This window comes from Erythrolamprus reginae, chromosome 9, assembly GCF_031021105.1.
Source record: "Erythrolamprus reginae isolate rEryReg1 chromosome 9, rEryReg1.hap1, whole genome shotgun sequence".
Lineage (NCBI taxonomy): Eukaryota > Metazoa > Chordata > Lepidosauria > Squamata > Dipsadidae > Erythrolamprus > Erythrolamprus reginae.
The window spans coordinates 56,918,263-56,941,534 of record NC_091958.1 but is presented as its reverse complement, the minus strand read 5'-3'; the positions used below and the strand labels follow the sequence as shown (position 1 = coordinate 56,941,534).

The following is a 23,272-nucleotide window of genomic DNA, read 5'->3' as shown; positions in this document are numbered from 1 at the left end:
ACCAAAAGTGAAATGGCAGGCCAAGAGAAATCTTCGGGGGGGGGGGGGGGGGGACCACTTTGCTGGATATATGAAGGAAAACTGGCTAAAAGTTTTAAATCTCAAAAGGGGAATACAAATGATAAGCCAAGAGAATGGCCATGGGAAATATTTTTCTAATCGGAAAATCTACAGAGAAGCTTGTTATAAAACCTTGAAGAGATCTGGGCTTCTCCAAGAAAAAGGAGAAAGCGAGTCCTACAAGAATATTTGATTGAATTAAAGGAGTGTGTTAGAAGTAAAAGGAAGGAGTATAAAGTCGGTTTACTTGATCAAGATGAAAACGTTTGTGTGCAATGTTTTGGAAACCCTTTATGGATTATTTTGCTGAGTCCAGGATTGGAAAGTTGGCTTACAGATTCGCTTGCAGATGAGGGATAGGATGTGGCTTGAAGAGATATATCTGTTTAACCCTACAGGGAGCGAAGAGTTATTAAATTTGTTTATACTTCTTGTTATGAAGGTTGGAAGTCACTTCCTTATATAAAATGTTTTTCTTTTTTCCACTTTTCATTCATTCTTTCCAGTCTCCTCCTGTTTGTATTATTTTTTTTACTGTTGTAATTAAATTAATTAGGGTTAATATAGCAAACACACCTAAAATTTTCAAGGCATAAACAAGTGTCGAACTAGCACTGCACAACAATATTTTTTATAAAAACACCGATCCAAACACCAAAGTCAATCAAGTGGTGCTTTCAGCTTTTATTTAGTTAAATGCAGCATTCTATACAAGAAAAAAAAAATCAAACCCTTGACAGGGAACTATATTTCTTCCTAAATCAACCCGAATTAAAAGATTTCTCCCCAAATACACTGTACGGAAAATAATCTCTCCCCCCCCCCAACCCCATTTACAGCCTGCCATTCAGTACAGTTATTTTATGTATCCCAAACTTCAGAACTGTACGATTTGTTTACAAATCACACTTTTTTTTTCCTATGAAAAAATTTTACCGAAAAAAATATTGCCACTTATTTTATTCGTAACAAAACAATTAGATTTTTTTTTATTTATTTAAAAAACACAAAAAAGTCAGCCAGAACTTTTATTTTAAAGTGTGTGCTTGGAAGGAGACGGGCGGTGCTAGGAGAGAAAACCCAGGTGCATTGCAAAGCAAAATAAAAACTCTTAGCTCGTGACACAAGTTCGACACCCTTGGGGAAAGCTCTAAACCAGCTATACAAACAGCTGGAAAGGAGACCCTCCCAGTTGTGCCAATTTCCAGGTTTCAGCAACAGACAGTCTGGGTATGATTGACAGGCTAAGGCAGAAGGATCCTTATCCAGGGAGGCCCCTCCGAAACCTCACACTAACAGCACTAAAAAAACAAGGATTTCACTTCTCCTTCCTTCAAGGTCTCCCCAACTCACACAACAGACTGTTCCCTTGAAGCATCCGCCTCTTAACAACCAGGTCAACCAACAAAGGGGAGATGGAGCGGAGGAGTTGGGTGGGGGGAGATCTATAGGGACAGGAAAGAGCTTGCGTAGAGACCCCTCCCCTCCTGTTCAACTTTCTGCACGCTGGTTCCAAGAATATCAAGCCTCGGAGGGGGGCGGGAGGCGCAGATGCCGGCCACTGCGGTGCTGGTGGAGTTCCCAGAGCGATGCCCCCAGCAGTGAAACAGGTGCAAGGACCAGATAAGGCCACGGGGCTATCAGAGTCGCCCAGATGCTCGGAGGAGCCACCTACGCGTTTCTCCCCCTCTCCCTCCTGGCAGGAAAGGCTCCAGGGGGAGGCAGAAAAGAAATAAAATAAAATAAAATAAAAAGAAGGCTAGCGAGCTCCTTCTGCTCTTCTCTCAGCCAAGGCTGGCCCAGCTGACCTTGCCCTGGCCGGGAGGAACAACCCTCAAGCCAAACGTTAAAAACTAAAACGCGGGATAGAGATGCGCCCGGCCTTCCCACCAAGCCAGCCACCCCCAGCAGGGAAGATGCTCGCTTGTGCTCAAGGCCCCAGGAGAGGCTGAGCAGGGCTAGGCTGCTCGACAGAGATACACGAAAGCCCCAGTCGCAGGTTCAAAACACTGGAAGGCCAAACTGCCCGCACCTTGGTTTAATCCAGAGATAGGCACAGTGGGTCCTTCTATGACTGGTGGACTTCAACTCCCAGAATTCCTGAGCCAATCAGGCAAGCTCAGGAATTCTGGGAGTTGAAGTCCACACGTCACAGAAGGGCCAATTTGGCCTGTCCCTGGTTTAGTCCAAACTCCAAACTGCCCGCAAATAGTAAAGCAGAAAATATCTGGATGTTTTCTGAGATACCAAGTCCTCCACTAGCCAGAAGCTGCTGCTGCTGCCGAGGCTATTTCAGGACCTGCCAGTGATGTTAGTTAGGACAATGCGCTTGAAGGTGGGTGGACTTCAGAATCCCACAATTCTGGGAGTGGATGTCCACGTGTCTCCAAGTGGAGGGCTGTTAGGTCTCCTGTTTCACTCAGCTATGCAGGTACCCGAGACAAGAAAGAGGGAATCCTCTCCCCATAATTTTCTCGATAGCCGCACAATTAACAAAAGGAGAGGCACAACCCGCTTTAAAGCTACCGGTGGCAGCGGGACAAACTTTGCTCTCTGCTCCAGGAGACACTCGTCTCAAAGAAAAGAGCCCCCTCCTCACAGGTCAAAGGGTGTTTTTTATATCAGCAGGCATTCGGAAAAATGGCATCCACACCTCCGGAGTCTAAAACAGGGCAAGGAAAACCCAGGCTTGATCTCCCTGAAAGCTCCCTCTGTCCGAGGCTAAGCAAGGCCCGGTGTTTGGTGGCGGCATCACCTTGTCCTGCAGGTAGAACAGGCGGCAGTATCGCAGAAGGTGGGCAGGGGAGGTGGGGCTGGCAGGCTGAGACATGGGATTATGGGCGAGATGGAGAGGGGAGGAAACGGAACTGAGGATGCCACCTACCCCCCCCTCCTGCCTGGGGCAGGAGGACCCTCCCGTTTCCCAACTTGGCAATTCAGCCCTGAAATGGCTCAACTTAACACACAGGGGTCTCACCTTGGCAACTTTAAGACCCGTGGACTTCAACTCCCAGCATGGCTGGTTGGGGAATTCTGGGAGTTGACATCCATGAGTTTCAGGATGGCCAAGCTTGGAGACTCCTGATCAAGAGGCCAGAACAGCTCCTTCCACCTCAAGACTTCGTGATACCTGACCGTCCAGCTTGAAGGACCGAGGACAGCAGCCCAAGGTCGACCTTTGGGCATCGGAAGCACCAGCAATATTAAAATTATTTATTAAAATATGAGCAAGGGGGGCAGGGAAGGGACCTCCCCCCTGGCTCAATACATCCTTCTCCTGGGCTCCATGAACATTCCCTCTTCTCTCTGAGGCTGGAATCGCAAACAACCCCCCCCCCAAGGTTTCCTGCCCTCCTCCCCCACCCTGTGCTGTTAGTGTGAAGACTTGAGCAGAACCTGGGGTTTCTGGCCAAGCGCCCCCCACAGCCCCCCAGCAGCAGCAGCAGCCGCCCTGAGGTGGGACTGACAGGCCCCCTTCACAGAAAGAAAACAGGCTGAACTTAGTAGCAGCAGCGCAGGAAGAAAACGGGTGGGGGGGGGGGGGCTGGCTAGCCCCAGCAAGGAAGGGGACGGAGGGGAGGGGGGGGGAAATGTTATGGCATCAAACAGGACACACAAAAAACGGGGGAGGGGTGGGGGGCAGACTGGGTGGGGTGGGGGTGGGGGTAATAAACCCTGACACTAAAGTGCAACATGTCCTATACGCTTTTGCCGTCTGGTGTCGTAGTCGAGAGGAGCTGGCTGGGACGTCCAGTGGCTGGAGGAGAAAAGCAGCTTCTTCTGTTTGTTTCCCAATGGGAGAAAAGAAATCTGGCAAGAGTCAGCACTGGCAGCCCTTTGGTGCAAGACGGAGCAAGGGGGGGGTGAGAGAGAGAGAGAGAGGCCTTGCCGTGTCCGTGGCCCTGTGAAAAGGCTGCGTGGGGGGCTGGGGGGGAGGTGGGGGCCTTGGGAGGAAGCAGCAGCAGCTTTGGAGCAGAGGGGGTGGGGGGATGCCCCTGCCAGCCCTGGGCGTCCTCAGAAAACACGCCTCGCTTCTTGGCATCTCCAAACCCTGCTCCAGCCCAGCACCTCTGAGGGAACCAGGGAGCTTTGTGGACTTTCCTTCAAAAGGAGGAGGAGGAGGAGGAAGAAAAGCTGCCTCTGCTCTGAGGCATGGCCGCCTGCCCCGAGGAGAGAGGTCAAGGGGCACCACAGATGTCCTAGTCAGCATGGATGCGCAGGGAGAGGAGGGAAGGCAGGAAAGAAGGAGGGAGGGAGGGAGGGAGGAAGGAAAGAGGGAAGGAAGGAAGGAAAAGGGAAGAGAGAAGGAGGGAGCAAGCAAGGGGAGGGAGGGAGGGAGGGAGGGAGGGGGGAAGCCAGATTTGTTCCAGCTCTTCTTCAAGATAAAACAGGAAGAGAGGGGGGGGGATATAACCTTGAAGCCAAAGGAGAAATAACTCAGAGAGGGTCAAGGGGAGGGGGGAAGGATTCCATTTCACAGCCTGGAGGCCAGTCTCATCACCTCTGTAAAGACTGGGGAGGAGGAAGGTGTTGGGGGGGTCAAAGGATTCCTCAATGCCGCCTCATTTTCACTTTCCGTGCTGGACTCCCCTCCTCGTCCTCCTCGTCCTCGTCCTCCTCCTCCAAGTCTTCTGTGTACTCGTAAGACTTCCGCCAATAGTTCTCGGAGCTGAAGTGGCTCCGCCTCCGGTGTTTGGGCAAGAGGACTGAGCGACGGTTCTCCTCTTTATCCATCTCTAGTATCCGAGGTCTGGCGGAGGAGGAAGAAGAAGAAAGTGTCTGTTATATATTTGCAGAAATATGTGGATCTTCGTTTCTGACAAGGAAGGGGAGGCTTCACAAGGACCTATGGAACTCTATCATCTCTTATGACCTGTGGGTCCAAAACTATTTATTCTATGACTGTGCAATTATTGTTTCCACACTTTGTCATGTTTTATTGCTGTTGGTCACATAAAATTTGAAAATAAATGAAAGGAATTTTTTTAAAATAAAAAAAATAAGAAGGAAAAGAAGGGAGAAGAAGAAAGAGAAGAGGGAGAAGAGGGAGGATGATGAAAAGGAAGAGGAGGAGGACAAAGAGAAGGAGGATGAGGAAGAAGAGGAGGAAGAAGAAAAGAGGAAGAAGAAAAGAAGAAAAGGAGAGGAGGAGGAAGAAGAAGAGAAGAAGAAGAGGAGGAGGAGGAGGAAGAAGAGAAGAAGAAAAGAAGAGGAGGAGGAGGAAGAAGAGACAAAGAAAAGAAGAGGAAGAAGAGAAAAAGAAGAGGAGGAGGAAGAAGAAAAGAAGAGGAGGAGGAGGAAGAAGAAGAAAGGAGAAGAAAGAGATTTGCATGCGTGGACTAACTCGGAGAGGCTGAGGCCCCACCCAAAACCAGAGCCTCGTGTCCGTCCATCCCCTGCCCACCTGTGGAGCCTCTTACCGGTGGGCTGCATCAGGGTCTGCTTTGCGGTGGGACCTCTTTGGCTTCAGGATGGTGTCCCGGTTGCTCCCAGACAGGCGGTCCGAAGCGTAGCCAGGGACCAACACAGAGCTACTCAGCGATCGGGTCTCCAGCCGGGGGGCGTCTACTCTGGTCCTGGAAGTATTAGAGAAGCACAACGCCACTGGTCACTACACATCATGCAGAACACGTCGCCTGTCACCCACCCAAGTCTGAAGGCCGGGACCGGACAACCTATTCCACGACTGTTAAGTGAAACACAGCTCCCCCACTGAGAGGATACGACAGGAGCCCGGGACCAAGCACCTGAATTTTGATCAGAACTGTCATAAGTGTGAGAAACGGTCATAAGTCACTCTTTCCAGGGACGTTGTGACTGTGAATGGTGACTAAGTAAAGGGTTGTAACTAGAGGACTCCCTGTCATAAGTGCAACCCTCTCTGCCCTCCCACACGACGGAACCACAGCAGTTAGTACATAAATGCAAAACAAAATTTAAAAAACCCCTTCCGCAAGAGAGAAACAGACGCTCCCAACCTAACATTAAAACGGGAAGGCCGGTCAAGCGTTCCCCAAAGGAGGGGCAGGCCACGTGGGCTCTTCTATGACTTGTGGGCTTCAACTCCCAGAATTCCTCAGCCCATCATGCAAACTCAGGGATTCTGGGAGTTGAAGTCCACATGTCATAGAAGAGACAACTTGGCCTGTCCCTGCCCCAAAGCATTGGGGGGAAACACAGGCTCTTTCCGTTCCGACTTAATTATAGTTCAAAACATCATATGTACCAAAATGTCCTACCTGTTAACGACTACTTCACCTTCAACCGCAACAACACACAAGCACAAAATCGATTTAAACTAAATGTCAACTGCTCCAAACTCGACTGCAGAAAATACGACTTCAGCAACAGAGTAATCCACGCCTGGAATGCACTCCCGGATTCTGTGGTTTCTACCCCTAACCCCAAAACCTTTAACCTTAGACTATCTACAGTTGACCTCTCCCCTTTCTAAGAGGTCTGTAAGGGATGTGCATAAGCGCACCACTGTGCCTACCGTCCCTGTCCTATTGTCTGCTTTTCTTACCTTTTAACATTACTTATCTAATGTTTTATTTGTACAAATTATCACCCTATAATTGTTTGACAAAATAAATAAATAAAATAAATAAAAAGCTTTTAAAAGAGCCACGGTGCCTTCTGTTATTGGTAAAAAGAGAAAAAGTCCTACCATTTATCATCATTCACCTGCTTCTCCCCCAATTTCCTTACGTTTTAAAGACTGCTCCGTGCAAACGTATTTACTTTGACATATTTTAAAGGGATGAAGTAATGAATGTTTTTTAAATTGATTTAATTCTTCTACTATTGGATTTGTAATGCATTGTATCACTGATACAATACATTACATTATGAGCCTCCCCGAGTCTTCGGAGAGGGGCAGCATACAAATCTAATAAGCTATAACTATAACTATGAAGTAGCCACAAAAAGTAGCCAATGGCAGAGAAACCGAGATGCCTCTTGGTATTTCAGCACCGACTCTAACAATCAGGCTCCCACGTCTGCCTCGCAGTAAGAGGACAGCGGAAAATCCACACTATCACTTGCAAAGTTGTGCTGACTTGGTCTGTTTACCCTATAAACTGGGGACATTTTTTTGTGTGTGTTCCCAGTTGTTCCTTCTGCTCCAAGTTCCAAATAGAAATTTTATTTTTTCTCCACCATAGAATAAAAAAACAACACATAAGTACTAACGCTGAAACCATGCTTAGAGTAAAACGTATATAATTTTTTTCTTTTTCTATTAATCATTCAACGGAGGCTTATTTTCTTCGATTAAAAAAAACATTCTGTAGAACTTATTATCAAATGAAGAAAGCCTCGAGGACTTTCCTGGCCTGTAAGAAGAGTCCTCCACCCACCCACAAAAACCACTTCAGCTGCCCTGAAGTGTTTGTGGCCGCCCGGTAACCAGGCAGCTGGGGGGAATTTCCACTCGGTCCATGCCAGGTCCCTTCCCCGCAACGTGCTCGCTCGCTCATCTCTCCTGGCAAAAGGCCGGAGGATCTCCAGGACTGCAGGGCTGAGACGTGCACACCGATCTTGGCACACAGTGCGGTGCTGCACTGCCGGATAAGCGCATGGCCAGCTGCTGACCGGCAGAAGGCGCAGGGAGCGGGCCAAGGCCCAGAGGCCTCACAGGCGCAACTCGAGATGTTGGCGTGGGCATCGTAAGGGCAAAAGCAACCCTGGCCGTTCCGTTTTATGTAGGGTTTGTTTGGGGTGCATGACTGTTTTTATATTAAGGGGCTTAACTGTTTTTTAATCATTGGATTTGTACTGTGCTTTGCTGTTGTGAGCCGCTCCAAGTCTTCGGAGAGGGGCGGCAGACAAATCAATCAATCAATCAATCAAATCAATCAATAAAATAATAATAATAAATCTCCATCTGTCAATTGCAAAAGGCCGCTTTACTGGGATCGGCAAACATAATTTGCTGCTACATCCACGCAGTCCTAGGTGCTTGGGAAGTGTCCGACTGGGGATGAAATACGAAATCCAGCATAGTGATCTCATTTGCTGTGTTGTATTGACATAATAATAGTAGTAGTAGTAGTAGTAGTAATAATAATAATAATAATAATAATAATAATAATAATCCGCTTTACTGGGATCGACAAACATAATTCACCGCTACATCACGCAGTCTTAGGTGCTTGGGAAGCGCCCGACTGGTGATGGAATACGGAATCCAGCATAGTGATCTCATTTGCTGTGTTGTACTGACATAATAATAATAATAATAACAACAATAACAACAACAACAACAACAACAACAACAAAGGAACACCTCTCTCGCTACGAACCTGCCCAGGTATTTGAGATCAACCAATGAGGCCCTGTAGAAATTGACCTGGCTGGCACAGGTATGGCTACAGCACGCAATTTATTTATTTGTTGCATTTCTATGCCCCTCACTCCGAAACGGACTCTGAGCGGCTAACAACAATTATAAATTTCATACAGATAGAAAGATCAATAAAAAAACACCAATAAAATCTACAATACAAAAACTACTGCACAACACACACACCTGTACGTACTAACATCCACTAATTCCAGGCCTGCCAGAAAAGCAAGGTCTTGACGGCTTTCTGGAAGACCGATAGGGAGGAGAGCTCTGGGGGCAGTTGATTCCACAGGGTTGGAGCCACCACAGAGAAGGCTCTTCCCCGAGGTCCCGCCAACCAACATTGCTTGATGGACGGGACCTGGAAAAGGCCGACTGTGGGTCCTTAGTGGCCGCAGCGAGGTGTGAGGGAGGAGGCGGTCCCATAGAGCAGTGTTTCCCAACCTTGGCAACTTGAAGATATCTGGACTTCAACTCCCAGAATTCCCCAGCCAGCAAATGCTGGCTGGGGAATTCTGGGAGTTGAAGTCCAAATATCTTCAAGTTGCCAAGGTTGGGAAAGGGCTTTAAAGGGGATAACCAACACCTTGAATTGGGTTCGGACACCGACTGGTAACCAATGAAGCATGCGTAGAGATGGACTGATACAGAGATACTTCGGTACACCCGTAATTGCATGTACCACTGCATTTTGCACCAACTGAAGTCTCTGAACGCTCTTCAAGGGTAGCCCCATGTAGAGCACATTGCAATAGTCAAGTCGAGAGGTGATGAGGGCGGATAAGTATAAGACACAACACCCTGCTGGGAGTTCTCAGGTTTTGGAAGGCTCTGTGGGAAGATGCCTTTAGCTGCCACTCTCCCATAAAAACATCTAATTGTTGATGTTTGTGGTTTAGTTTCAGATATAATTTCAGGTTACCCTGTTCCAGGTTTCTGTTCCATTGTTGCAACCCGAAGTGCTTACAGGAGCATAATGACAAGATATAAGCTTGCAAGGTAATTATTACCATGCGCAAGTCTCAAAGCCTCTTTGCTCTTTTTTCCAGCTGCTTTCCTGATACAAATTACCGGAGACGCGAATCTCAAAAGGTTAACGAAAATAAAGTGACACCATTGCTTCCCTCCAGACTGCAGCAGTAATTAGTCTACTTCCAGCCTGCAGAAGACTTTGGATAGAAGGATGCAGGTATCCTGGGATAAACACACGTGAGTATTGGCAGGATGACAACGTGATGTCATAGTGGAACCACAAGGGAGAGTTTAATTCAAGTTTTCCTTGTGCATAAAACACCGGGAAGCATTCAAGGTTTCAAAGGCAACAAAGACCTGCCAAACAGAACCTCTGCCTTCTTCTGCTGGGGGGTAGCAGCTGGGGAATTCTGGGAGTTGAAGTCCACAGGGCTTAAAGTGGCCACGGTTGGAGAAGCGCCGACCTATCATGATTCCAACCTCCCCAGTTGCAAGTTCTTAAAAAAACAAGGCAAGGCGGCATTTGGGTGGGTGAATAAGGTCCTCTCCCCAACCCCAACTTCTCATGGTTCAGGGATTCATATCTACCGCAAGGACTGAGAACTATGCCCCCTCCTTAAATAAATGTTCCAAGAGGCAACACCTCAAAAGCAGGGGGACGGAGGACAACGAGCCTGCATTCACTTGCAGTGACTCCAAGGTGGCGTCGGAAACCAGTAAATGAGACAAACAGGAGAACAGCCTTTCCCTCCAAAGAGAAGGGACTCCTTGCCACTCACTTCCGAAGGATGATCACGGCTCTCCTCTCCTTGATATCCTGGGGTCGGATGCAGTGCGTGATTTCGTCAGCTGCGTAGCCACTGTGTGAAACAAAGAGGGGGGTTAGAGCACAGGAGTTAACTTGGGGTTTTTTTTCTTACCAGGTCTGCGTCCACGGCTGCTCCCTGAAAGGTGGCTAAACATCGTGCCTCTTTCAAAGAGCGATTGGCCAGGCCTTGCGGGAAAAGCTATCTGGAGCTCTGTAAGCCCAAGGGGTTCCCCCACTTTCAGTAATACCTCCAGCATTCCACTGCCTCCCCCAAATTCTTAACTCTGGGACACAAATATTGGCCCACCATAACCAGCGGCGTCCTCTCGCATGCTTTGGGTCTCCAACCAAACTGCTTTGAATTTTCCCAGCCTGTCAATATTATTTATTTATTTATTTATTAGATTTGTATGCCGCTCCTCTCTGAAGATACCATAGACTGATACCATAGACTGGTCAAAGATTATAATAAAGATATTTGATGTATATCCCAACTCTACTACTCTTCACTGAAAGAGTAGTAGATTCACTGAAAGAGTAGTAGATCCTTGGAACAAACTTCCAGCAGACGTGGTTGGTAAATCCACAGGAACTGAATGTAAACATGCCTGGGATAAACATATATCCATTATAAGATAAAATACAGGAAATAGTATAAGGGCAGACTAGATGGACCAGGAGGTCTTTTTCTGCCGTCAGTCTTCTAGGTTTCTAGGTTTCTTGATCCCTTTCTGACCAAAGATCAGATAAGTGTCTCTTTTGACAACGCTACAGAGGAGGAGATGAAAGACAAAACGACATTAACAGTTTTCCTAGATGTATTGGGACGGCAGTTCCAAAAAAAATTAGGTGGCGTTGACATTCTTTGGCAGGCTGAATTTACACCACGGCATCACCGAGACCCCCATGTGCTAGCCAAGCCTGCCTTTCCTAGATACCAGATCTAGATACCAGATCGTTCTGTGATCTTTAGCTCTTGGTCAGTTTGACCAACTCAGGAAGATTTTCCTATGCAGAGCTCGTGTAACCAACTATCTGTGGCCTAAAAGGCCGCCTCTCAGCAGCTCAAGACAGATCCCGTGGGATAAGCTCCTGGGGATTCTTTAGCCAGCTACCAAAATCCTAAGGAAGTGCACTGAGATATAATAACATCTTGCAGAACCAACCAATTCTGAGAAAAACGTTTCGGGACTAAACTCCAATTCTTGTTTTGTAACTTATCTTGTTGGTACTAACCGGTACGCACTTCACAAAGCTGGGTCTGCTACGCTTACATTTAAGAAAATACCAGGGCTATGTATCGCGGGATGTTTTTTAAGCAACACTCAATGTGTGAAGTAAAAACAGAATGAAGTCAATTTTGAGGCCAAACAGGTGAGCACAAATTCGAAAGACCGTGTAGATTAAAAGGCTGGGCCGGTCAATAGGATTTGGGGCCGGTATCTCCAGAAGGCAGAAATGACAATAGGGCTGGTTACAGCTTGGGTAGCAAGACACTTGAAGAAAGGGCTTCGGATTATACACATTTTTCGGAGTTTTAAGACACACTTTTTGCCCCCTAAAAGAAGGGTGGACATTTTGAAATTCTCTGATATTTCCCTGATATTTTTGCTTGACTCTGCCAGGCAGCACAATCTGGGTTTTTTTACATGATTTCCCCGACTTTTAAACATTTTAATATAGTTTGTTTCCCCCTCCCCCTGATTTATTCTGTTTTTTTTTCACGAATTCCCTGATAATTCCCAAACCGTCGATTTCCCTAATAATTCCCTGACTTCCAGGTTTGGGGGACACCCTGTTATGTACAGTAGCTCTTTTTGGTGAGTCTTATACACCAGTGCGTCTTACAGTCTGAAAAATACAGTAACTCCTGCAGGGAATGCTTCATTTGCAGCCTGGTAACTTCAGTTCTGGGTTAGCAAAAACTTCAGAAGAGAAGGATTTAGGGGTGGTGATTTCTGACAGTCCCCAAATGGGTGAGCAATGCGGTCGGGCAGTAGGAAAAGCAAGTAAGATGCTTGGCTGCATAGCTAGAGGTATAACAAGCAGGAAGAGGGAGATTGTGATCCCCTTATATAGAGTGCTGGTGAGACCACACTTGGAATAATACTGTGTTCAGTTCTGGAGACCTCACCTACAAAAAGATATTGACAAAATGGAACGGGTCCAAAGACGGGCTACAAGAATGGTGGAAGGTCTTAAGCATAAAACCCATCAGGAAAGACTTCATGAACTCAACCTGTATAGTCTGGAGGACAGAAGGGAAAGGGGGGACATGATCGAAACATTTAAATATGTTAAAGGGTTAAATAAGGTTCAGGAGGGAAGTGATTTTAATAGGAAAGTGAACACAAGAACAAGGGGACACAATCTGAAGTTAGTTGGGGGAAAGATCAAAAGCAACATGAGAAAATATTATTTTACTGAAAGAGTAGTAGATCCTTGGAACAAACTTCCAGCAGACGTGGTTGCTCAATCCACAGTAACTGACTTTAAACCTGCCTGGGATAAACATATATCCATCCTAAGATAAAATACAGGAAATAGTATAAGGGCAGACGTCAGTCTTCTACGTTTCTTCCTGACAGCCACGTTGGCGTAGTGGTTAAGGCATCAGGCCAGAAATCAGGGAGACCTGAGTTCTAGTCCTCTCTTGGGTGTGACACAGTGGAATGACCCTGGGCTTGTCCCTTTCCCCCAGGCCTAGGAAGGAGGCAACACAAACCCTTTCTGAAAAACCTTGCCTGGAAAACTGCAGCGACTTGGCCAGGTGGTTTCTGAGAATTGGACACAACTGAATGGAAAAAGAATTTTTTTAAAAAAAACCCACCCTCTTCCCTATAAAGCTGGTGTGGTTAAAGACTCTAGTTTTGTTCCCAAGATCCACTGGAACGGTCATGGCTATTAATCCAACCTTGGCCTGCAGTGGAAACACATGTCGAACGCATGGCCTCCCAGTATCTCAGCTATTCCAATGGTGACGTTCCCCACAATTCCATCAGGTTCACTCAGCGTCCACCATCAAGCCTTACCCAGAAATGGATTTAGAAACGGAGCTGCTCTCATTCGTCTTTTAAAGCAAAAAACAAAATTTAAAAAAAATCCTTGGCTACCTATTAAGAGAAAGGAAACATTCCAACTTGGTTGATCAGTTGCAAAGGCTGCGTGAAGCTTGTCCCTTCTGACCACAAACAACAGAGATGCAGGAACATGGCTTGCAACTGTAAACATTAGAAAGCGCAGCCCAGAAGTCGAAGCAGCAGCCGGTGGGTTTGGAGAAGCTGTGGGGAGCTGAGCATGAGAACCCAGGAGAAACCAATACTCCACCAGAAGTTATGCAGAAAGCATGCAGGCCACTTCTGGAAATTTCTGCCGAATGCCCTCTTGGCAGGAGGCCTGTGATTAAGCAGGATTAAGAACCAGGCCCTGCCTACCTGCCCTCCTCCTCCTCCCTACAGCTGCATACTTCTTCGGCTGAAGGTTCAGATCCAGCTCAGTGGCTGGATTTGAAGACTCTGCTGGTAGTTATTTATTTATTTATTGGATTTGTATGCCCCCCCCTCTCCGGAGACTCGGGGCGGCTAACAGCAATAATAAAACAGCATATAATAATAATCCAATACTAAAAAGAGTTAAAAACCCATTACAGTGATCCCTCGAGTTTCGCGATCTCGATGTTCGCTAAACGCTATATCGCGAGTTTTCAACCCGGAAGTAAACAACACCATCTGCGCATGCGTGGCCTTTTTTTCTATGGCCACGCATGCGTAGATGGTGGAGTTTCCCCACTGGGCTGAGCGGCTTCCCCTGGGTCTTCCCCCTCTTGCCCCGGTAAGTGGCGCGAGCAAAGGCGTGGGCGCGCGCGCGAGGCCCGCTTCCCAGCTGGGAAGCAACAGCACTAACTGGGTGGGTGGGGGAAGCCCCGGCGGCGCGCGCGCGAGGCCCGCTTCCCAGCTGGGAAGCAACAGCACTAACCGGGTGGGTGGGGGAAGCCCCTGCGGCGCGCGCGCGAGGCCCGCTTCCCAGCTGGGAAGCAACAGCACTAACTGGGTGGGTGGGGGAAGCCCCGGCGGCGCGCGCGCGAGGCCCGCTTCCCAGCTGGGAAGCAACAGCACTAACCGGGTGGGTGGGGGAAGCCCCTGCGGCGCGCGCGCGCGAGGCCCGCTTCCCAGCTGGGAAGCAACAGCACTAACTGGGTGGGTGGGGGAAGCCCCGGCGGCGCGCGCGCGAGGCCCGCTTCCCAGCTGGGAAGCAACAGCACTAACCGGGTGGGTGGGGGAAGCCCCGGCGGCGCGCGCGCGAGGCCCGCTTCCCAGCTGGGAAGCAACAGCACTAACCGGGTGGGTGGGGGAAGCCCCTGCGGCGCGCGCGCGAGGCCCGCTTCCCAGCTGGGAAGCAACAACACTAACCGGGTGGGTGGGGGAAGCCCCGGCGGCGCGCGTGCGGATAAGCGGCAGCAGCGAGGCGGCGGGGAAACCCCAATCTTCGGCTCCTCGCTGCTGCGGTGGAAGTAAAAACACCATCTGCGCATGCGCAGATGGTGTTTTTACTTCCGCACCGCTACTTCGCGAAAAATCGATCATCGCGAGGGGTCCTGGAACGGAACCCTCGCGATGATCGAGGGACCACTGTAATATAAAAACCAAACATACATACAGACATACCATGCATAAAATTGTAAAGGCCTAGGGGGAAAGAGTGTCTCAATTCCCCCATGCCTGGCGGCAGAGGTGGGTTTTAAGCAGCTTGCAAAAGACAAGAAGGGTGGGGGCAATTCTAATCTCTGGGGGGAGTTGGTTCCAGAGGGCCGGGGCCACCACAGAGAAGGCTCTTCCCCTGGGTCGCGCCAAGCGACATTGCTTAGTTGACGGGACCCGGAGAAGATCCACTCTGTGGGACCTAACTGGTTGCTGGGATTCATGCGGCAGAAGGCAGTCCCTGAGATACTCTGGTCCGGTGCCATGAAGGGCTTTATAGGTCATAACCAACACTTTGAATTGTGACCGGAAACTGATCGGCAACCAATGCAGCCTGCAGTGTTGGTGTGACATGGGCATACCTGGGGAAGCCCATGATAGCTCTCGCAGCTGCATTCTGCACGACCTGAAGTTTCCAAACACTTTTCAAAGGTAGCCCCATGTAGAGAGCATTACAGTAGTCAAGCCTGAAGGAAATGGAGGCTGCCTCACTTCTGAGCCAGCAAAACTTTCAACTTTAAAGGCCTTTAAGTTGATGCGCAAGAACGCTGCACCTACTGGCTGCCCGCTCACTAAAATTCTTGTTTAAAGGGCATTTAATGACGAGACGTCTGCCTCTTACCTTGGAAACCAGGCTGCTGGGAAATAAATGTCAAAGCACTGCCCGGGGCCCATGGTCCTATTGTAACATACAAGGTTTCTTGGGGGGGAAAACCCCCACTGGTTGCCTTGGTATGCTGGCAGAGGGAGTGGAGGTCACCTTGAAAAAGCCAAGCAGCTTTCCGTACAGGTGACTTTGTAAACCTGCTCACCAAAGGGCTCCTCCAGTTTGGCTGGAACCCCCAACTTGGGCAATCTGAAACACAGGTGGGCTTTGTAACTGGCAAAAAAGCAGTACAGCCATCTTCGTATAAAGTCCAGCTGGACACTGGGAACAAGAGAGCCAGGGCGATCCCCAGCCAAAACTGGCAAGGAAAAGGCCCGAGCCTGCTGGGCCAAAGAAGCAACTTCTAGACAGAATGCAAAAGCTGTGAAAATAATACCTACTCAGCTACATGCGCTAATAAGAATGGCTCTCCTGAGTCAACCGTCCTGGTATTTTGGGGGGTGTTGGCTGTGCCATGCAGGTGAATAAACAGGTAAGTTAGAAGCCTCCTGCTAGAAAGCAGCTCAGTGACCACCTGCAAATTGTACTAACTACACAATTGGCTACATTCGGAGAGGGGCGGCATACAAATCTAATAAATTATTGTTGTTGTTGTTGTTGTTATTATTATTATTATTATTACATGTACAAATAAGCTACCCAAGTTTCCCCAGCCACCATCCTGCCTAAAACTCCTTTGCTACCAAAAAGATCTGATTTACAGGTCATTTTTCTAGGTGGTTTCTTAGCCACTTCCTGACCATCGAGGCTACTTTGTCTCCTGCACGAACCTTAGTTAATATGTACACCGCTCAAAAAAATAAATGGAACCCACAAAGAACCCATCCCAGATCTGAATGAATTATTCTCATAGAAGAATCCTTAGTTCTGTACAAAGTTGAATGTGCAGAGCAGCATGTGAAATTGACGGTCAATCAGTGTTGCTTCCTAAGTGGACAGTTTTATCTCACAGAAATTTGGTTTACTTGGAGCTATATTGTGTTGTTTAAGGGTTCCCTTTATTTTTTTTGAGCAGTGTATTATAATAATATGCACCAAAGACAAATTCCTTGTGTGTCCAATCACACTTGGCCAATAAAAAGAATTCCATTCTATTCTATTCTATTTGTGAGGCGCCCTGGAAATAACACTTTAGTTTTTGCTTCCCTTTATTTTTGACACCCCTGGGCTGTTGCGTAAGGCCCTGCTTGTGCTGCGGAAGGGTTTTCCTTCCAGGCCATGCGGAGATAATCTTATCACGGCAAGCAGGGGGATCACCTTACCCCTTACAGTGAGAAACCTTCACTCCTCAGACCCCCCAAAAGACCGGTTGCCCTCCATTTACCATGGCAACGTTGAATCACTAGGGAGCCTTGACTCACCCTGGCAGAAAAGAGGTCCCAGCCTATAAATACAGTTTGTCACGAGTTTGTCCTGAGCCAGCACTTTGTACTCGTTCACACTCGTGGCTTGTGAAGAAGCACCACTACCACCACTACCACCATCTTCACGAGATGCTAATTGCCACAAGCAATACTATCTCTTTATTATCCAGGAACTGCTCCAGATAGAATCGCTGAATGATTATTCCCTCTTCCAGAAAAAAAAAAAAGAAGTTATTATTTTAGAGCAGTGTTTCCCAACCTTGGCTACTTGGAAGATATCTGGACTTCAACTCCCAGAATTCCCCAACCAGCATTCGCTGGCTGGGGAATTCTGGGAGTTGAAGTCCAAATATATTCAAGTGGCCAAGGTAGGGAAACACTGTTTTAGAAGACGAAGACCTTCTGCAAAATCCACCTGATAGGAAAGGACAAGTCTGGGCCCTCCAGGACGACCATGCCCTCCTCCCTAGGGGCCAGAGTCGAGGTCAACTGCTGACTCAGACGAGACCCCCGGGCCAGCTTTCCTTGGCTCCGCTGCCTCACTGTGCGCTGCCAAAGATTGTGTTTCGTTCTTTAAAAACGCTGCCGTAGGGAACTGATCAATCATGCCATTCTCCAATTTGCATTCTGAACGCAGGCAAGTCATTAGGCCCACATTCAGCAAGGTGGTGAACCCTGGCAGTCAGAACATCTCCAGCAGAGGTGCAAACTCACGCAAGCCTTTTGCAGAAAGTAGGGTAGAAGGTCCCTTCTTCTGCCTCTGTTCCCAAGGTCCACACCAGTGTTCCCCAACCTTGGCAACTTGAAGATATCTGGATTTCAACTCCCAGAATTCCCCAGCCAGCGAATTCTGGGAGTTGAAGTCCAGATATCTTCAAGTTGCCAAGGTTGGGGAACACTGGTCTACACTATGCTCTCCTGGGGGTTTTGTCCCTACGTTTATTTATTATTTATTTGTTTGTTTGTTTATGTATTTATTTATTGGATTTGTATGCTGCCCCTCTCCGCAGACTCGGGGTGGCTAACAACAATGATAAAAAACAACATGTAACAATCCAATTTAATAAAACAACTAAAAATCCTTATTATAAAAACCAAACATACACACAACATACTATACATAACTTGTAATAGCCTAGGGGGAAGGAATATCCTAACTCCCCCATGCTTAGCGACAAAAGTGGGTCTTGAGTAATTTGCAAAAGACAAGAAGGGTGGGGGCTGTTCTAATCTCTGGGGGAGTTGATTCCAGAGGGCCGGGGCTGCCACAGAGAAGGCTCTTCCCCTGGGGCCCGCCAAACGACATTGTTTGGTCGACGGGACCTGGAGAAGGCCAAATCTGTGGGACCTTATCGGCGGCTGGGATTTGTGCGGTAGAAGGTGGTTCCGGATGTATTCTGTACACTTTGAATTGTGACCGGAAACCGATCGGCAGCCAGTGCAGGCCGCGGAGTGTTGCAGAAACGTGGGCGAATCTAGGAAGCCCCAGGTTGTTCTTTCTTCTAACGTGGAAGGTACTAACTATTCTTATTCTGGACACACAGCTCTGCAACTATCTTAAAATGAGCTACTTTCTACCCTTACGGCGCCTGTGTTCCACACGTCAAGCTTCCTTCGGCCACTATGGTTTCCCAAGACTGCCTGCTCTCTGTGGAGTCACCCCACATCAAGTCTGGAACTCAAAATGTTCTGCCAGCTGCAATCTCAACTGCACACTTAGTTCACCTCATCAACTGGGTCTTGCTCCTTTACGCAAATCTGGGGCCGGGCTGTGAAACGACTTCTCTGTGCCCAACGCCGTATAAGCGAGATGGCTAATCACCATCATTAGGTGCTGTGCCACACGATTCCTGACAAATCTGTATTTTCTTTACATACACCGCGAGCATATGCACCAAGACGAATTCCTGAAGGGCCCAATCACACTTGGCGATAAAAGAATCCTATTCTATTCTAAAACCAATTACTGAGGCTGGCTCATCGCTACAGACCTTGTGAACGAAGCCTCACTTAGAAGACTCTGAACGTTCTCTTCGGAAGAGAGCTTGAAAACCAGCCCTTCAATAAACGAGAACTGCTTACGCCCAGGCAGAGTGGGGCAACAAAATCCCTTGGGGTGCAACAAGAAATCTCCAACCCACCAAAGAGCAGGAGAAGAAGCAATGGATGGGAACTAATAGAGAAAAGGAGCAACCTGGAATTAAGGAGAAACCTCCCAACAGCGAGGACAATTAACCGGTGGGACGGAAGTTGCCTCCAGAGGTTGCAGAGGCATCACTGGAGGCTTTTAGGAGATTGGACCTTCATTTGTCTGAAATGGTAGAGGAACTCCTGCCAGAGCAGAGGGCTGGATTAGGAGACCTCTAAGGTCCAGCTCTATTCTATCCCATTCCTAGTCCATTCTACTCTACAGGGTGTCTGGGGGGGGTAGAAGCATTTTGAAGTTCCCTGATATTTCCCTGCCATTTCCCTGTAACTTGCGATCTAGTTAAGGCTCGGTCCTAGATGACGTCATACCAAATGGCTCAGCCATGGAGAAATATCGGTAGCTGAGGAAGCAAGTTCTTGCCACAGTTATGCTCATGTTTGCTTGACTCTGCCAGGCAGCATAATCTGTTTTTTTTAACATGATTTTTCTTTGACATTTAAACATTTTAATACAGTTTGCCACCACCACCACCCCGATTTGTTCTGTTTTCTTCACGAATTCCCTGATATTTCCCAAAGCACCGATTTCCTTGATAATTCCCTGATTTCCAGGTTTGCTGGACACCCTGATTCTAACATGGCGGTCACACATTCCCCCCTCCAGAATCAACTGCGAAGAGGGCTCCGAGGGCCCGGAGCAAACCAAGCCCCTGGGTGGGCACGCGGGTGAGGCGCAGTCCAAGCTCGGCGGGGCCTCCTGGGCAGCCTCCCCTTACCTGAGCACAGTGACACTCCCCCTCCGCACGGGCAGGAACAGGACAGGCTCGGAGACCCTGATGGGCTTGAACTGGAACTTGCACCCGAAGCAGAGCGCGGAGTCACTGAAGAAAGACACCGACACGATCGGCCGCTCGAAGATGTGGATGGGGTCCACGTGGGAGACGATGCAGCCCCCCGGCTGGTAGTCGTTGATCACCGCGCTGTTCACAAAGCCCTCGGGGATGACCCGGTGCTCCACCAGCTTGCGGATGACCAGGTCGTGGACCCACTCAGGAATGGTGTCCACTTCCCCCCGCGGGTACAGCCGCTCCTGGCCGGGCCCCCGCCTCTGCAGCTGAGACCCGTACGTGTAGCCCTCCCCAAAGAAGTACTTGTTCCGGAGTGGGGCCCTGTCCACCGTGTGCTCTTTGTAGAGGCCCTTCTCGGCCCGGGAAACCACCTCCTCGATGCGCGCTTCGATCTTGAGGCATTCCTCGGGGCTGAACAAGCGCAGCTGCCGGATGCCGCTTTTGACCTTCTGGGCCTCCTCTTCCTCTTCCCGCGGGGGGTCTTCGGAGTCGGTGGGCTCGGAGTCGGAGTCGTGGTGGTGCTTGCGCTTGCGCTCGGGGGCTCCCCCGCCAGCGCCGTATGGGGACTCGGCAGGATCCCGCCTGCTCTTGCCACTGCCACCGCTGCTCTTGTGGCCGTCCCGGTAAGGCATCATCGATTTGAGCTTCTCTCGTAGGTCAGTATATCCACTCCCAGCCATGGCCAGTCCCCTGGTCACCGCTGCCCTCTCGGTCAGATTCCCTGAGGTGCGGTTGGAAGGGCCGGTGAGCGGGATGGCCAGCTATAATGTTCACGGCATGGTCCGGCGTTGCAGGATGGGCCCCGGGAGGAAAGAAAGCCAAAGGCCTGCAGTTTGGCCTCTGCCCTGACCAAGGGCCCTTCCAAGAGTTTCCCCTTGCCCCCCAGAACAGGGGCAAGGGGACCCCGAGTCTTGCGAGGAAGCTAGGTATTCAGTTTTCAGCCCAAGGCCTGAGAGGAGACGGGCGCCGAGCCCAGCATTTCCCCTGGAGCCACCAATTTTATTCCTCCAACGTGTGTGCCAAAACCTCAGAGTTCTCACCTGCAGGGAGAAGCAAGTTTAATTATTTGTTTTATTTATTTATTAGACGTCTATGCCGCCCTTTTCCTCAGGCTCACAACAAGTTACAGGAGACGGTCGGCTGAGGGAAAGTCCTTCTGTGCCCCTGGGAGCCCATTCGGCCAGCCTTTCTCTGGGCCAGGGGGCAAAGGAAGCCTCTCCCTTCACTGCCTCTAACTGCAGGGTCCTGATAAAAGGCCAGGAGGGGCTGAGCAGGAGAAGGGTAAAGACCCCCCCCCCCCACTTCCGCCCATCCTCTGCTTCTGCTGTTCTTCCTTTTCCTTACTGGCCAAGCCAAGCGGCCTTCCCCTCTTCCCCTAACCCTTCCTCCTCCTCCACCAGGTGCAGAGCAGGAAGTGGCCCCACTGACACCAGCAGGGAAAGCCCAGCATTCCCCTCTGCCACGTGGATTCTCCGACGGGAGGAAAGTGACTCAGACAGCAATTTGGGGGGGAGAGAATAATGGGGGGGGGGAGCTCCTGCTGCCCCCTACAGCTCCCCACGAATGAGAAGGCAACAGCTCCTTCCACATCTGCCCCCTCCTGCTGACCAAACCCCCTCCCCTCCAAAAAATGAGGGGGCTGCGTGGGGGTCCTCCAAGGCTCCCCTCCCCCAGGGAGATGACCCCACCTGACCCCCGGGGCAGCCCATCCCCCTCCCCACGAATGAGGAAAAGGGAGCAGCTGCTTCCACATCCCCCCCAAATGAGGGGGCTGCGTGGGGCTCCCCCAAGCCCCCCTCCCCCACGGTGACGACCCCCATGACCCCCGGGGCCGCCCCTCCCCCTCCCTGTCACGTGGTCGCGAGTGGGAGTGGGGGCCGCGACCCCCCGCCGAGTCAGCCAGACGCCGCCGGGCTCTCCAGGAGGGGGCAGGCCCGGCCGAGGGAGCGCGGGGGAGGCCAGGGAGGCCTCGGGGCCTTGCCCGGCCGGACTCACCGCGCTCCGGCCGGCTCTCCCGCCCGCCCTCACCACGCGCCGCCCGCGTCCGGCTCCCGCCGCAGCGCCGGCCGGGCTCCCTTCATGGCGGCGCAGGCGCGGCGAACGAGGCTGCCGCTGCTCCCGGCTGGCCGGACGGCTCGCTACGTCACCCGCGGCCGGCCCGACATTATAAATAACTTCAGGGCATCCTCCTCCTCCTCCGCCTTCCCCTCAGAGCGAAAAGCCGCGCCTCCCGCGCAGGCGCAGACGGCAGCGCGCCTCACTGCACAGACGCCGAGAAAGCCCCGCCCCCGGCCGCGCGACGAAAGGAAGCGGGCTCCGGCCCGGGAAGGGCTCTGCGCATGCGGGCCTCCGCCACCAACGAGGGGAGGGGGTAGAGGGGGTTGTTTCAGAGTCGGAACGCTCCTGTGAAATGATCCCGCGCGAGGGGGCGGGGGAGGTCCTTTGGGAGGAAAATGCGAATGAGGAAGGCGTTACGAAAGGCCCCTACGTGGATGTGACGCAATGGGTATTTCCCTACGGTGGCCGGAAATGAAAGCGGCCTGTAAAAATGCGTGCGATGAAAAGGCGGCTGGAGGGGGGGACTCCGCTGGCGCATGCTCAGCCGGGGAACAGCGCAGGCGCACAAAGCATGCGTCTTCTCGCCCGGCGATGTGAAGATGCCTACGCGGGGAGACTTGGAGGGGGGGCACGTTGGCGCCGATTGGCTACGCTTTGCCCTGCCAGGCGGAATTACCTGAAAAAGCTGCTCGTTGATTGGCGGAAGTGAAATCCGCGCGCGGAGAGCTGGCCAAAGTACTGCGAGCGAAGAAGTTGGTTCCTCCTCTTTGAAACGCCTCCCATGATGCCTTGCGCAGGCCTCTAGCCAACCGCGAAGCATTATGGGAGATTCCTTTTGCAAGATTCTTCCAGCCAGGGAATCCCATCCCATCATCCCCAGCCAGCCCATAGGATCATGTTTGCAGCCCCCAAAACATTTGTTAAAGGGTCTGCTTTGCAGTGCAGAGAGGGAAAGCAGCCCAGGGTTGCCTCTAGAAGAGATGGGTGACACACAAATCAAATATTTTTTTAAAAAAATTAAATCTTAAAAATTAAATCTTACATCCAGGGTGTCCAGAAAGCTGGAAATTATAAGGGAATTCATGAAAAAAAACCCAGAATAAATCAGGGGGGGGGAAACCAAACTCTATTAGAAACATAGAAGATTGATGGCAGAAAAAGACCTCCTGGTCCATCTCGTCTGCCCTTATATACTATTTCCTGTGTTTTATCTTAGGATGGATCTATATTTATCCCAGGCATGTTTACATTCAGCTCCTGTGGATTGACCAACCACGTCTGCTGGAAGTTTGTTCCA

General features: G+C 50.1%; 1 protein-coding gene across 3 annotated transcripts; it reads right to left on the bottom strand.

Annotated features, from left to right (window-relative positions):
• Positions 1–720: 720 nt before the first annotated feature.
• On the bottom strand, positions 721–22,722 carry ALKBH5 (alkB homolog 5, RNA demethylase). 3 transcript variants are annotated; one of them, XM_070761437.1, is made up of 5 exons: positions 22,652–22,722; positions 19,846–20,957; positions 10,165–10,245; positions 5,481–5,636; positions 721–4,810 (listed from the first exon to the last, which is right to left on the bottom strand). In XM_070761437.1, exons 2-5 carry the CDS (start codon positions 20,595–20,597, stop codon positions 4,612–4,614), a joined length of 1,188 nt encoding a protein of 395 aa, XP_070617538.1. In that variant the 5' UTR covers positions 20,598–20,957; positions 22,652–22,722; the 3' UTR covers positions 721–4,611. The 3 variants fall into 3 exon arrangements, with proteins under 3 accessions (XP_070617538.1, XP_070617536.1, XP_070617537.1); XM_070761435.1 differs by lacking the exon at positions 22,652–22,722 and adding an exon at positions 21,913–22,144; XM_070761436.1 differs by lacking the exon at positions 22,652–22,722 and adding an exon at positions 21,946–22,144.
• Positions 22,723–23,272: the final 550 nt, after the last annotated feature.

Excerpts from the sequence above, each read along its gene's own strand:
- ALKBH5 (XM_070761437.1), bottom strand. The coding sequence starts at position 20,597 with ATGGCTGGGAGTGGATATACTGACCTACGAGAGAAGCTCAAATCGATG. Across the intron at positions 10,246-19,845 it reads GGGAGTGTCACTGTGCTCAG|TGGCTACGCAGCTGACGAAA; the intron begins GTAAGGGGAGGC and ends TGTTTCACACAG. Across the intron at positions 4,811-5,480 it reads GACCCTGATGCAGCCCACCG|ACCTCGGATACTAGAGATGG; the intron begins GTAAGAGGCTCC and ends CTCCTCCGCCAG.